Source organism: Papaver somniferum, chromosome 6, assembly GCF_003573695.1.
Source record: "Papaver somniferum cultivar HN1 chromosome 6, ASM357369v1, whole genome shotgun sequence".
Lineage (NCBI taxonomy): Eukaryota > Viridiplantae > Streptophyta > Magnoliopsida > Ranunculales > Papaveraceae > Papaver > Papaver somniferum.
In genome coordinates this window covers 52,476,899-52,490,794 of record NC_039363.1, presented here as the reverse complement: position 1 = coordinate 52,490,794, position 13,896 = coordinate 52,476,899, and the positions used below count along the sequence as shown (strand labels likewise).

At 35.7% G+C, this 13,896-nt stretch overlaps 1 protein-coding gene across 1 annotated transcript; it reads right to left on the bottom strand.

Annotated features, from left to right (window-relative positions):
- Positions 1-9,775: 9,775 nt before the first annotated feature.
- LOC113285662 (protein CUP-SHAPED COTYLEDON 2-like) lies at positions 9,776-12,858 on the bottom strand. The gene is made up of 4 exons (XM_026534464.1): positions 12,275-12,858; positions 11,841-12,105; positions 11,437-11,720; positions 9,776-10,752 (listed from the first exon to the last, which is right to left on the bottom strand). The coding sequence occupies exons 2-4, from the start codon at positions 12,028-12,030 to the stop codon at positions 9,955-9,957; spliced, it is 1,272 nt and encodes a 423-aa protein (XP_026390249.1). The 5' UTR covers positions 12,031-12,105; positions 12,275-12,858; the 3' UTR covers positions 9,776-9,954.
- Between the last annotated feature and the right edge of the window lie 1,038 nt (positions 12,859-13,896).

Here is a 13,896-nt window from a genome sequence, read left to right as displayed (position 1 = left end):
ATATGGGACAGTCAAGGTTCACGGACGTAAACAACATATCCCATAATAATTTGCAATATATGAAACTATAAAGATTAATACTGCAAACATAATCTTCCAAATGACTTAGACTTTAAATAAATAAATCTAAAAACAATGAAGATGAAAATGTTGGAAATAGCTATGTGTATTCACAATAATGGCTATTCCAAACCCTAGTTATCCTTCTTAAAAAACACAAGAATAAAATTCTCATAAGAAGTTTACTAGACAAAATCAAAAACAACACTAAAAACCGAAGAGAGACCACAAGCGATAATCAGAGTTCATGACCGGAACCTTCATGAGTCTCGGGACCATCAAGCTTGTGACAGAAAGCATCAACAGTATTTTCAGAGAAGATATCCTCTTTGAGAAGATTCTTAACATGTGACTTCATGAGAACAAGGTCCGAGTTAACCTTTTTCAACTCAGTTTGTAGCATATTAAGATCCTTCATAGAGTTCTCAAGCTTCAGTTGGGCCTTCCCAAGATCAGTGAGAAAACCATGAACCACTTCAGCCGAGACCATCTCAGCATTTTCTCGATCTTGATGAGAGAAAGCATAGTAACGTGATGCACATGATTCGAGCATGTCAGCTTCAACAAGGGTCATTTTCTTCTTTAAAACAAACTCAAGGTAAACAATATCATCAATAGAATTAGCTGGAAAATCCCAAGAACTTGGAGGAGACCCCATCCTTAAAAAGCAAAACTAGAGTATGCATACTCTCATAAAAGGTTTTGTATTTATAAGGTTTTACAGGAAACATAATTTAGGGTTCCCAAGTTTGGTCCGTGTCATGTAAAGTAGGTACACGTACGTACGCATACTTACCCTCATTGGTGAAAATACCAAAAACAACAAAATTGCAAAATAAGTTTAGCAAATATTTTCTAGGTGAGTAAATTCACAGAACTCAGCTCACAGATAAATTTGTTCTTATAAGAGAATTTTTTTGATCATAACAATTTTTGACACTTCTTGAGAAATTAAAAACAAAACAAATACTTGTGCAAAAGTGTTTGTAAAGGATAACCCGACTAAGAATGATAAGTAAGTAGCTGGAGAATTAGAAAACACTTTTGCTATCAAGTATACCTGATCAAATATCACTCCACCAGGATTTTTCGAGAGTGAGAATTCAACTTTGTGATTAATTGGCACAAGTATGAGCTTTGAGCTCATCAAATGAATGTTGTTTCCGGTTAAACCTCTTTCTCCTGAAATTTGGAGGAAAAACATTATGATGTGAAAAGTTCTCATAAAACTTAGTATCCTCAAGATACGATGCATAGTATTGATTCTTACCTGAAGAATTTTGGCAAGAGGAATCGATAGCCTATTGATGATTTCTTTATATCCTTCAGTTATCCTTTTTAGGTAGTCTCCCATCTCTCCATTTTCATCTCCTTCTTCTGGTACCTTTTTCACATCATGAACATCATTATCTCCCTTTTTGGTTGAAGAATATCCATGAGTTCTTCTTCGGCGAAATAGTTTAAGAAGACTGTTTCGCATTTGAACATTTGAGGAACACATCGAAATGACTTTCATGGTAGGGTACACAAGGTGAGTACTGAAACCAATTGATTTAGACATATGAATGTCAGTTACACCTTTGAGAATTAAATCTAAGGTGTGTTGAAGATGAGCAATTGAGTTATCATTCAACCTATAATTCCTTTTTTGTTCAACATGTCTTTTTGAATCACAAAAGAGACATACGCTTTGATCACCTGAGTGATTAAAGGGAACAGTCTTAATACCATCTTTGGGAGATTTTTTCCTTTCATATGATGTGGATATTCCTTGATCAGAGGAAGATATAAGCACATCTTTTTCAATAGGAAGGGATTTCGATATATTTTGCTTCGGGAACATAAATTTTTACAGTTCTATCAGAAGCATTTGGTATTGTGGACTCTTTGGAACATTCTTGAATAGAGAGTTTACTCAAAAGAAGTTCAGTTTCCAAAGCATCCTCTTTGAGTTTTCCCTCGTGCAAGGTATGTGAAGGACATACAGAGGCATTTTCCTCATGAAGGGACTTTAGGAGAGAGTCACGCTCATTTACCATACCAACAAGGACATTGACTTTGTGTTTCAACCAATTGACATTATCAGCCTGAATTCTAACAAGTTTTAGAATTTCTGAACTCTCTTTGTCTGCATTCCTTACAACTTCAGAGTCAGACTCCTCAGTAAAGTAGTCAGGGTAACACTTGTCAATGCAAGTTTGTTTCATTGGAACACTGGGTTTATCCATATACGAGATTGACAAATCTTTCTCTTTAATAGATTTTATGGAAACAAGACTTTTATTTCTGGCGATGCGTTTATCAGAGATAGCACTTTTATCCATATCAGATCGCTATAAACACAGACTAATGAGGTCTTTAATGTGTTTACTTGCTCTGATACCAATTGAAAATGCAGGGGTACAACAACCACACCCCAAAAATTCGTTTGGCAATCTGAGAGGACTTACTCCAATATACATTAAAGAGAATCAACTAGACAGTCAGACTCAATCTAGAGAAAAGTATATCAAGGAGTTTATATATCTAACTCTCAATTCAATTTTCAATCAACAAAGAAATCTGCGAGCCCGATTGAATTTTAGAGAAGTAACTTGAACGGTAGCAAAGACCAATGTTCAAGGATCAATCAATTTCAATCAACAACCAAAAGTTGGATTTCCCAATGATCGATTCAACGCATAACCTGTGATATTTCAATTATATAACAAAATATAATGCGAAAAATAAATAACACAGACACCAGAATTTTTTTAACGAGGAAAACTGCAAATGCATAAAAACCGCAGGACTTAGTCCAGTTTGAACACCAAACTGTATTAAGCCGCTACAAACACTAGCCTACTACCAATGAACTTCAGACTGGACTGTAGTTGAGCCCTAATCAATCTCACACTGATTCAAGGTAAAATTGCGCTCCTTACGTCTCTGATCCCAGCAAGATACTACGTACTTGATTTCCTTAACTGATCTCACCAATAACTAAGAGTTGATATGACCCAAAGTCAAAGAATTTATAAAGAAATTTGTCTCACACAGAAAATCCTATTGGAATAGATAAATCTGTCTCCCACAGAAATACCTATGAGTTTTATTCTTTCCTTTGATAAATCAAGGTGAACAGGAACCAATTGATAAACCAGACTTATATTCCCGAAGAATAGCCTAGTATTATCAATCACCTCACAATAATCTAAATTGTATGATGGCGACACTAGATATTGTGGAATCACAAACGATGAGACGAAGGTGTTTATGATTACTTTTTATCTTACCTATCGGAGATTAAAACTCAAGAAAATCTTAGAGAAGATATTACTCAAACGATAGAATCGGGCAAGTTCAGAACACGCAACTACAGAGAAAATAGTTGGGTCTGGCTTCACAATCCCAATGAAGTCTTTCAAGTCGTTAACCTACAGGGTCTCGAGAGAAACCTAAGGTTAAAGGAGAACTGACTCTAGCTATGAAACTAGTAACACACAGAAGTGTGGGGATTAGGTTTCCCAGTTGCTAGAGTTCTCCTTTATATAATTTTCAAATCAGGGTTTGCAATCTAAGTTACCTTGGTAACAAAGCATTCAATATTCACCGTTAGATGAAAAACTTGATTCAACAAAGCTAATATCTTTCAACCGTTAGATCGAACTTAGCTTGTTACACACAAATGAAATGTACCCTCATTTAGGTTTATGTAATCGTACCTAAACGTGTACACCATGTTGGTTCAACAATATTTAACCAAGGTTAGCCATATGATCACTTTCATATCAACCTTATTCATCTTAACCATAACTAGTTCATATGAAACTAGTTAAAGAGTTGTTCAATTTCTTAGATTTTCATAGAAGTATACAAGAACACAATTGAAGCAAAATCGGTTTGATTCACTCGAATCAATTCATGAACATTATAGCCACGGTTTGCAAAATTGCATTCCTTATTATATAAATGTTTAAGTTCATGTAAACAACCGATTATAAAACTTTAACCTTCAAGTATGCAAACGGGTACCCATACTTGAAATACCCGGACCAAGATTAGTTTCCGGCAGTAAGCAAACGGGTACGCGTACTTCCAATCCCTGCAGAAATATTCATACATGAACCTTATGCTAGTACGCGAACGGGTACGCATACTTAGTTTCACGGATTTCTCAAGCCAACAGGTACGTATACGGGTATGCATACTGTGGTTCTCGGACATGGATTACATAAGTGCAAGAGTACACAACTTGTCATATCCAATAATGGTTAAGTGTTCTAAACTCTTATTTCAATCATTGAAACTTTCTTAGAGGATGACAATAGCCGTTTTCACACACTATTAGCATCAAAACAATTTTCAAGTTATTGAAATAATCATAATGAAACATTCCAAGTCTACACCAAATGATTGTATCACACAAACCATGTAAGATGTTACTCGACAATTTTTACATGATCATCTTTTGACTTGCGTCAAGAATATAAGATGAACATGGTCGAAGCGAAAGCTTACCAACACACATTTCGAGAAATATGTAAGTGAGTTAAACTCATATCGAAAACTCAAATGTGAACAATAGAAAACTATATCGTAACATGACTTATGTCTCAACATAGGAGATAAAGTAGAAATAGACTTTCCAATTGATAGATGAGTTTCAGTTTCCACATACCTTTTGTCGATGAAGTTCCATAATCCCTCCTTAATAGTTCTTCGTATTCAAATGATGAACGCCGTGAAGTCTGAGGCTCAACTACATTATCTATGTCCTAGTCCTAGACATCTATAAGAAGACTAGAAATCAAGACTTATAGTTTTGATCACTAACATTGACAAACATGCTTGAGATAGCAATGCATGCGAGTTTGACCGAGCAATGCTCTAACAAGTTCAAATGACTCAAATGAAACTAGTTCTAAAGTTGTTTAATTGTTTATATTCTCATAGAAGTATACAAGACATAATTGAGGCAAAATCGATTTTGATTCACTCGAATCAATTCATGAACATTATATCCACGGTTTGCAAAAGATTGCATTCCTTAATATATAAACGTATTAGTTCATGAAAAAACCGATTTTAGAACATAACCTACTCAAGTACGCAAACGGGTACACATACTTAAGTGGACAGACTAAGTTTGGGTTTGCCAGTATGTGAACGGGTACGCATACCTCCAAACTCAGTTGAATTTCCGGACATGAACTTACGTCAGTACGTATACGGGTATGCATACTAAGTTCCCGGACTTTCATTAACCAACCAGTATGCATACTATGATTCCCGGACTTGGAATAACATGCAACAGTTTAGCATACAAGTACGCATACTGTGCTATATCCAATCATGGTTAATTGTTCTAAACTCCCATTTCAATCATTGAAATATTCTTAGAAGGCGACAATAGATGTCTCACACAAACTATTAGCTTCAAAGCAATTTCCAAGTGATCGAATGATCAATACGAAACATTCTGATTCTACATAAAATGTCCGTCTCACACAAATCATGTAAGATGTTACCAGACGATTTTCACATGATCATCTTTTGACTTTCGTCAAGAATATAAGATGAGTTTGGTTAAAGTGAAAGCTTACCAACACATATTTCGAGAAATATGTAAGCGAGTTAAACTCAGCTCGCAATATCAAATGTGTATAATCAAAGTCTATATAGCTATACGAATTTTGTATCAAATAGGATATAGAGTAGATAGACTTTTGAGTGATAGATGAGTTCAAGTTTCCACATACATTTTGTTGATGAAGTTCCACAAGCTCCCTTTAGTAGTTCTTCGTCTTCAATCGATGAACGCCGTGAAGTCCAATGCTCAACTACACTTACTATCCTAATCCGAGACTTAGCTATAAGTAGACTAGAAATCAATACTTATAGTTTTGGAAACTAAACTTGACAAACAAGCTTGAGATAGCAATGCTTGCGAGTTCGACTGAGCAGTGCTCTAACAGTTACCATGTCGGTACCTCAAGAAAACCATACAGGAAGCAGTGACTTCTAAAGTTAAGTATCGGCGTGGTTTGTTATTTATCGACCACGCCGGCACATGTACCAACGTTAAAATGAATTTAAAGAATGTACCGGCACAGATGGTTCCGGTATTGATTTCCAATGAAAGTATTATGCCAGAAGCGTTTTAAAGTCGATCATGATTGTTGGTTCATTTCGATCATATGTCGGCATTGGCAGTATATTGTCGAGCATGCCGAAACAAGTTATATATGTTATTTTTTTGAACCGAATTACTTTTCTTCTCTTTCGTTTCTTAGATTATGGCATATCGTGTGTGTAACTTCTTTTTGGCATTGCGTTAGGTAATTAACTTCATTTTTGTGTGTGTTATCTTGCTATAAATACATCAGTTTTGTGGCACATTTATTATGAATACATGACACACTTAGCCAAATTAAATTTATCCATCTTTTTCATACTCAGTTAGCCTATCTTAGTGCATGTATCTGATATTTTGCTTTTGATTGAGCCAAAAACTGTAACACTGTGCTTTAAGTAACTTAGGCTTTCAAGTTCATGATAAATGCATATGCCATATGCATGTGTAACTGAAAGTTACACAAGTCAGATGCATGTGTATCTCCCAATTACACATGTTATATGCATGTGTAACTCTCAGTTACACAAGTCAGCTAGTGTGTAACTAAATCTGAAATCTGTATGAATATGATTTTTCAGTGTTTGTAGAGTTCAATGAAAAGTATATTTCGCTTTGATTGTTTGATTGTTCTTGTATTGTTATTGGTTTTGACTCTGAATTGCAGAGTGTTGCTGGTGGTGGTATTGGAGCTGGCGATAGTGAGAATGGTGGAGAAATAAGTAGAGGTATCATTTTAAATGATGGTGGTGGAATTGCAGATTCTTGTAACTACTCTATTGAGTTTGTGATTCAAGAAGGTGGTGGTAATTATAATAAATTATATTTCTTCGAATAGTTTTCTGATTGTTGATCTATACTGTATCATAGTGAATAGACATTTCCTTTATGATGATAAAAAGTGATTTCGTGTAGGTGGTCTAGCTATTTGAAATTTTCAGATGAAATCACTTTTGAAGCTCTTGTTGTACGAATGTTGCAGAAATGCAAGCATTTTGGTATCGAAGAAGGCAAAAATGGATGGGAAAAGTTCTATTGTAGGATGTGGTAGCTCATTTCTAGGATTTTGTTTTACATATCAAGTGTCTTAACTTGTGTATTGTTATCAATAACAACTGATTATTATAATTGATACTCTAATTGATAGACGGAGAAATTATTGTAAATAAATATTAAGGCTAATACATGTAACTTTTGTATGTTTGTTTTGATGTGCAACTGTTATGGCATGTGTAACTGTGGACTACACATGGATTTATCATTACACATGCATATAATTAATGAATACACATCCGTACTCCCCTGTAACCTTTAATTGCACATGTGTAACTTCTGCGTACACATGTGTAATACCGAGTACACATCTATATACAAGTGTAACTTCGCATTACACATGTCATATGGATGTGTAACTTCTGGATACACATGTCATATGCATGTGTAACTTATGTGTACACATCCATGTGTTGGTGGTGGTGGAAGGTGGTGGTTGGCGGTAGTGGGTAGCGGTTGGCGGCGGTGGCGGTGGTTGGAGGTGGCTGGCAGTGGTGGTCGGAGGTGGTTTGACGGTGGTGGTCGGAGGTGGTTGGAACATCAAATTACACTATATTTTTATAATTTTGGGCCTAAATTTAAATTTTATTTAATTATGAGTTTGGCAATATACATAGGTAACAACGTCTTTTAATATTTCGGGGTCTAGATTTAAACTTCTTTTAATTAACGGTTTGATAGATATTATGGATAACCCACGGGTCTGGCCTTAGCATAATTTTTCCTAAACAAAATTAACCCGAGCAATTTTCAATTAATTGTCCTTAGTCATCTACTATAATATTCCTACTATGTGTTCATGTTGGTTATCCAAATGTTTCCTTTAAGAGCAAGTCTTATTATGGTGGAAGAGTTCCATCTTTCATCTTCCACGCCACCTCAGCATTTGGAATTGTGGATGGAAGTGCAAGCGTAATGGTGGAATAGTAAAAACGCTATTCAAAATAGCATTTTACGCTAATAAGAATAGCGCTAGAAAAACGCAATTTAGAATAGCGTTTTTTTCCTCACCAATTAGATTTTTAACGTCTCTTTTTAAATCTACAGATAAATAAAAAGCGCTATTCAGTATTTAAATTACCGTTGTGCGTTATTTTTACTGGCGCTTTCCGTCTTCTAGCATGCTATTCTGAATAGCGCGTTTTACGCTAATCTGATTAGCGCTTTCATAAATTTCACGGACCATCCCACAAAATCATGAAACATGGCTTGGAAAAACTGTGGAAGACCTTAACTTGGAAGCCACTACACTTGACATTCCACTATTTTTCCACATTTTAAATAGGTTGGATTACACCATAAGACTTCCTATAAAAAAGTGGAGCTATTGAATGTTCATCAATAAGGAAATCTAACAAAAATGAAATTAATATATGTCCTGATTTGCTGCCGACGGTCGTCAGGACTCAGGGGGGCCGCGGATGGTGGACCCAAGGGAATGGTAGTGGACCCGGAAGAACGGTCCAATATTTTCACTCAATTAGACATTAAGCGTGCTGTTTTGAGATTGTCCTGTACACCCAATATAGCAGCTCAACACTCGTTCCACAGAAAGAAGAAAGGAATTTGGAAGTCTATTTTGGGCCTGGATAAAACAGAACACATGCATGGTACGTTGACCCACCTCTTAACCTCGTAGATTTCCATGATCAAATACTGCTTAAAATTCAAAATTATAAATTAGGTTTAGCAAAGAGAATAATAGTTCTTAAAAAATTGGATATTAAATCATATGGAGTATAAATGCTTACAAAAATAAAATAAAATGGAACATAAATACTCATGAATATGGCTAATATACTTGATAGCAACCAATCAAAAGAATAAGTGGTACTCTTATGAAATACATACTTAAGATGCATATGATCAATGTTAGCTGCAGTAATATGGTACTACTGATCGATGATGATGATTCATGCATATGACTTACATCACTGAAGTTCTGGTGTACTTTATGACCAGATACATATACTTACAAAACAAACTCAGAAAAATATCATGATTGCTATTACCTCATTTGTGTCAAACTCAGATATCGCAGTTCAAAGGCTGAGAGTAAAATAACCTATGCGTATTCATGCAATTACAAATACATATATACAGTCATAACACTTATTTCTATCTCTGGATTCCACATTTCCAAACTTGTATGTATCTGATTAACGTCATAAGTATATTAATGTATTATTGTCATGTAATGCCAAGAAAGTGTAACATATATCACTCTTTATGCAGTATTTCATCGGAATTTGCACTGATTCTCATTTTGATGCAAACATTTATCTCTTTATCATCAGCATCCGGCACATACTTTTTCAAATCATGATTGCTTTGTACATACAACTCCTCAATCATTTTGCAAAAACTTGTTAGCATGAGACTGTACAACAATGAATACACTTGGTTTAAGTGGTCAAGTGGCTCGTTTGACCGCAAGGCCATTCATATCTTGAACGGTTCTTGGCTCTTGCTGGTCCGGTAGCAAATCATATTGATGATCAAAAAAAGCATAAAACGAAAGCCAAAATAGGTAGTAGCCAGCATGTATAGTGATACAAGATGGTAATTAAGTTCGCATAAGTTCTACAACCACAAGAATCATAGACTCCCAAGGAAAGTCACAGACATCATTAAGAAAGCAATACTAATTAAACCACCAGCTAAACTGATAAGCCATACTAAAAACTAATAAAACAGTAATTAAGAGACCGTCCTGATTGCTTCATTTAGTAAGTCCAGAGGCAATCAAACTCAGTATTCCCAACCTGCATACGATTCTTCTCTACTTTCTGATGTTGATTATCAGATGCATGATCATTGAACATCCAGCTGGTACGAGCTGAGTTACACCCACCATTAATCTCATTCGTCTGATGATATTGTTGTGGTGGGTCAGACGATGACATAGGATGATCATGATGAGGAGGAGCTAAAGCAGAGTAAAAGAAAGGCATCTGAAGTTTCTCCTGCAATGATCTCAGACTTTGAAATGCTGATAACTCTCCACTCCAACCTAACTGCTGCTGCGTCTGCATTGGTGGGTCCATTACCTGAGGATGCTGATGATTGTTGCTTTGGTTGATCATCATCATCAACGATGGAGATGATGTTGATCCAAACCCTCCTGAAGAAGACGATGAATGGTTCTGATTCATCATTACTAAGTTGTTATTATTTCCAGCGTTGGTGAGAGTGGAGAAACAGGGCACGTGCTGCTCTCGTGCAACAGCAACATTTTCATTTTCATAAGTCGAGCAACTATCTGCACGGTCAGCTGTGTGTGGAACGTATGGAGATGAATCAAGTAAAGGCGGAAGTGTTGATGACGATATTGGAGATCCAATACTTTCAGATGAATAGATGCAACCAGAACCACTACCACCATTTCCATGACCCTTCTTCTTTCCTCCCCCACCACCAGTACTGGTACCAAAACTACTCGTACTAATAATACTAGAAGCAGTAGTACTAGGAGTAGTTCCTCCTCCACTCTTTGAAAACACCCTTGAAATTACCCATTCATCCTACATTTGCGTAGCAGTTCAGCATCAGTACAACACATACAAATACTAAGACAGACCGAATCCGCGAATCTAATCAAGTAGAAATTCAAATTTGTATGAACTATATGACCTACACATTTGGTTAACTACATGTAACATGGGGGAGAAATCCTGATATCTAGATAGGGAGAATATAAGAATCCTCAAGTCGGATCAGTCAAATACAACAGATTCAAGTTTTCAACTACTATTATTAGAATATTAGTTGGAAATATGATTTGAACTTACGTTCTAAAGTGAGTTAACAACATTGTACAAAGCACACACACTATTGCAAAAAAATTGGCTCTAATGATTACAATACTTGCAAGTGATAGTTGTCGAATGACTCTAGTGCCCATAACTATGACATAAATAGTAAACATTCTTTTTTATCATATACCTATACAGATTAGTATTTACTTCTTTGCTCTGATCCAACATGAGTTAAAAAAATATCTGAAGATGATGATGCAAACATCTCTGGTGTTTCTTATCAGTCATCATCACAGAAAAGCAAAACCATGCAGAAACACAATCAGAGAGATTTCTATTCTGATACTAAGGAACATTATCATGATAAAAGATAAATAATTTGCTGCAATATTTTCACGAAAAGATAATAATTTGCTAAAATGAAATTATGTTTGAATCTCGAGAGAGTACCTTGGAGCTGCTAGAGAGATAATGGTAAGCAAGTTTGCCTTCAAGACGATATTCATGCATGACCCAATTACTTTTCCCACCCTTTGGAGCTCTACCTTTGTAAAACACTAAAGTTTTCTTCATACCAACAAGAGCAGATGTTTTTGAGCTATAAATCTCTCTGTCTTTTCCCGTTGCTTTCCAGTACCCGGATCCAGTTGCCCTGTTTGTTCTCAGACCCGTCGGGTACTTTCTGTCTCTCAAGCTATAAAAGTACCACTCTTTTTCTCCCATCTTGGCTTTCCCTGTAATAACAAACGCACCAACAAAGATTTCAGAAACTAATAACCAAATGCAAGAGCTTAATAACATGAACATCAAAGTTATGGTTTCGAGTTGAAAGATGATGAGTTGTGGGTTGTTACCAGGAAGATCCCAAGGTTCACACTTGTTGAGGTCTACTTCAGCAATAGCTTTTACAGTAAAACTACTGTCCAAGACTTTCTTAATAAGGTAATATGTGATGAGTTCTTCATCAGTTGGGTGAAAGCGAAAACCAGGTGGAAGATGAGTTTCATTGTTGGCGTTGCTGTTCATTTGAAATATGTTCTCCATAGACGACGGAGATGCTTGAAGAAAAGTATGTATTCAGCTTGAAAACGTGAATGAGAAGTTAGATTTGAAGTCTTCCTGTAACAACACAACACCAGCAGAGGAAAGCTGTTAATTAAGAGATTCATATAAGAAAGTGACTTCTTTTCATGTTTTCATCAAAGCATTAGGTGTGAAAAGGTACATGCATCATCAGATCAGGTTTTAAGAAATACATGAAAGAAAGATTTCAAGTTTTGAAGATTACCCAAATGAAGATACTGATAACCCTAAAAGCAAGAGTTGAGGAGAACACTGCTTGAGAAAGGAGCTAGTTTTCTTCTCCACAAATTGGTTTTGTGTGTTCTTTTGGGATTCTGAGAATATGAACTGTTTATATTGCTGGTTAGTAACGTAGTAGTACTACTACGTCTTTTAACTTTAAGAACAAAGTATTCTTTTGTTACAAAATCTCTGTCTCTACACCACCTTTGTCTGTTTTTACTTGTGGATTTTCCTTTCTGTTGATCACAGATCCTATCATATGAGTTAATGAGAGCCAGATATATAGAGAGAGTTAGAAATCATGTGTATTTGAAGTGTGTGTGTGTGAGAGAGAGAAGTTGTTGTAGAGTATGCGTGCGTGCGTGTGTGAAGAAAGAGTGCAGGTATTTCTATGTCAGTGAAGAAAGTGATCATCGAGCTGATCGGCTACAAGGTAAAAAAAAATACTAGAACAGAAAGCATTTTATAAAGAAGATAGAGATAGAGAGAAGAAGGATTTGGATCGTGAGTATCGAGAAAGCTGAAACATATCTCCGTTGTCAGGAGGGTACAATGATTAAATAATCGGATCTGACAAAGACGAGTTAAATCCCCATCCTCCCTCTCCCTCCCCCAGCGGCCAGCTCCACTCTCTCTCTCTCAAACTCATGTCTTCCTTTTCATGTCTTCTTCATCTTCTGTAAAATCAAGAAACAAAAAGTCATAAATGAGTACCTCTTTTTATTGCAACATTTCTTCACCGTTGGATTAAGCGATGTGCGGTTTGTGTTTTGTTTTCAGAGCACCAGAGATAATGTCTACAAAAATCTCATGGGAAGGTCTCCTAAACCACTGTAGTGGTGGGTACATGTGGTCCACCATGTTATTGTGGTGGCCCTGGTGAGCAATGGGAAAAACGTACTAATCCCGCCTCACACAGAATAAGTTCTTGTGCATAATTAATGCAAACGATCTAGCAGGAGTGTGAATCAGGCTCTATTACTATATTTACCATTGCAAAGTGATAGGTATACTTCCCATTTGATAAGTGGAATAATCACATCTTTAAGAATTCTATTGGTACAACTTAAAAACCTCCATTGGTGCGTATTAAGCTATCTGGTTTATTCTTGATCAATACCTTTTCGACATGCTTCAAGAAAAGAAAAGAAAAAAAAACCTTTTGGACATTGTGACCCGCAGGAAAAAATAAATAAAAAAAGGACACTCTCACATCAAGAACTAAATATGCTTAACGTTATAGGTTTTCTTCTAATCTCAACTAATAATACCAAGGATTATAAGCATATCTACTTCTAATATTACACGTGATAGATAAAAATATTTTTTTTTTTGACTTTTATAAATATAGATCTATTTTTACTCTTTCATCCAAATAAGTTGGTTTAATCAATTTTTCGTGACTATGGGTCAATATCTCTTTGAACGAGTTGAGAAATTGAATTTCAAATTACTTTTTTTACCTTTAGTAGATGCCATATATTTACCTGTGTAAGTGTAATTTAACTACAACGCGTGTGAGGTTAGTAATTCAACGAAAAAAATTACTAACCTTATGGTCTGCATCTTGTAAAAAATTCAACGGTCTACCTCAGGAAAAATCAG

Excerpts from the sequence above, each read along its gene's own strand:
- LOC113285662 (XM_026534464.1), bottom strand. The coding sequence starts at position 12,030 with ATGGAGAACATATTTCAAATGAACAGCAACGCCAACAATGAAACTCAT. Across the intron at positions 11,721-11,840 it reads TGAACCTTGGGATCTTCCTG|GGAAAGCCAAGATGGGAGAA; the intron begins GTAACAACCCAC and ends TTGTTATTACAG. Across the intron at positions 10,753-11,436 it reads ATCTCTCTAGCAGCTCCAAG|GATGAATGGGTAATTTCAAG; the intron begins GTACTCTCTCGA and ends ACGCAAATGTAG.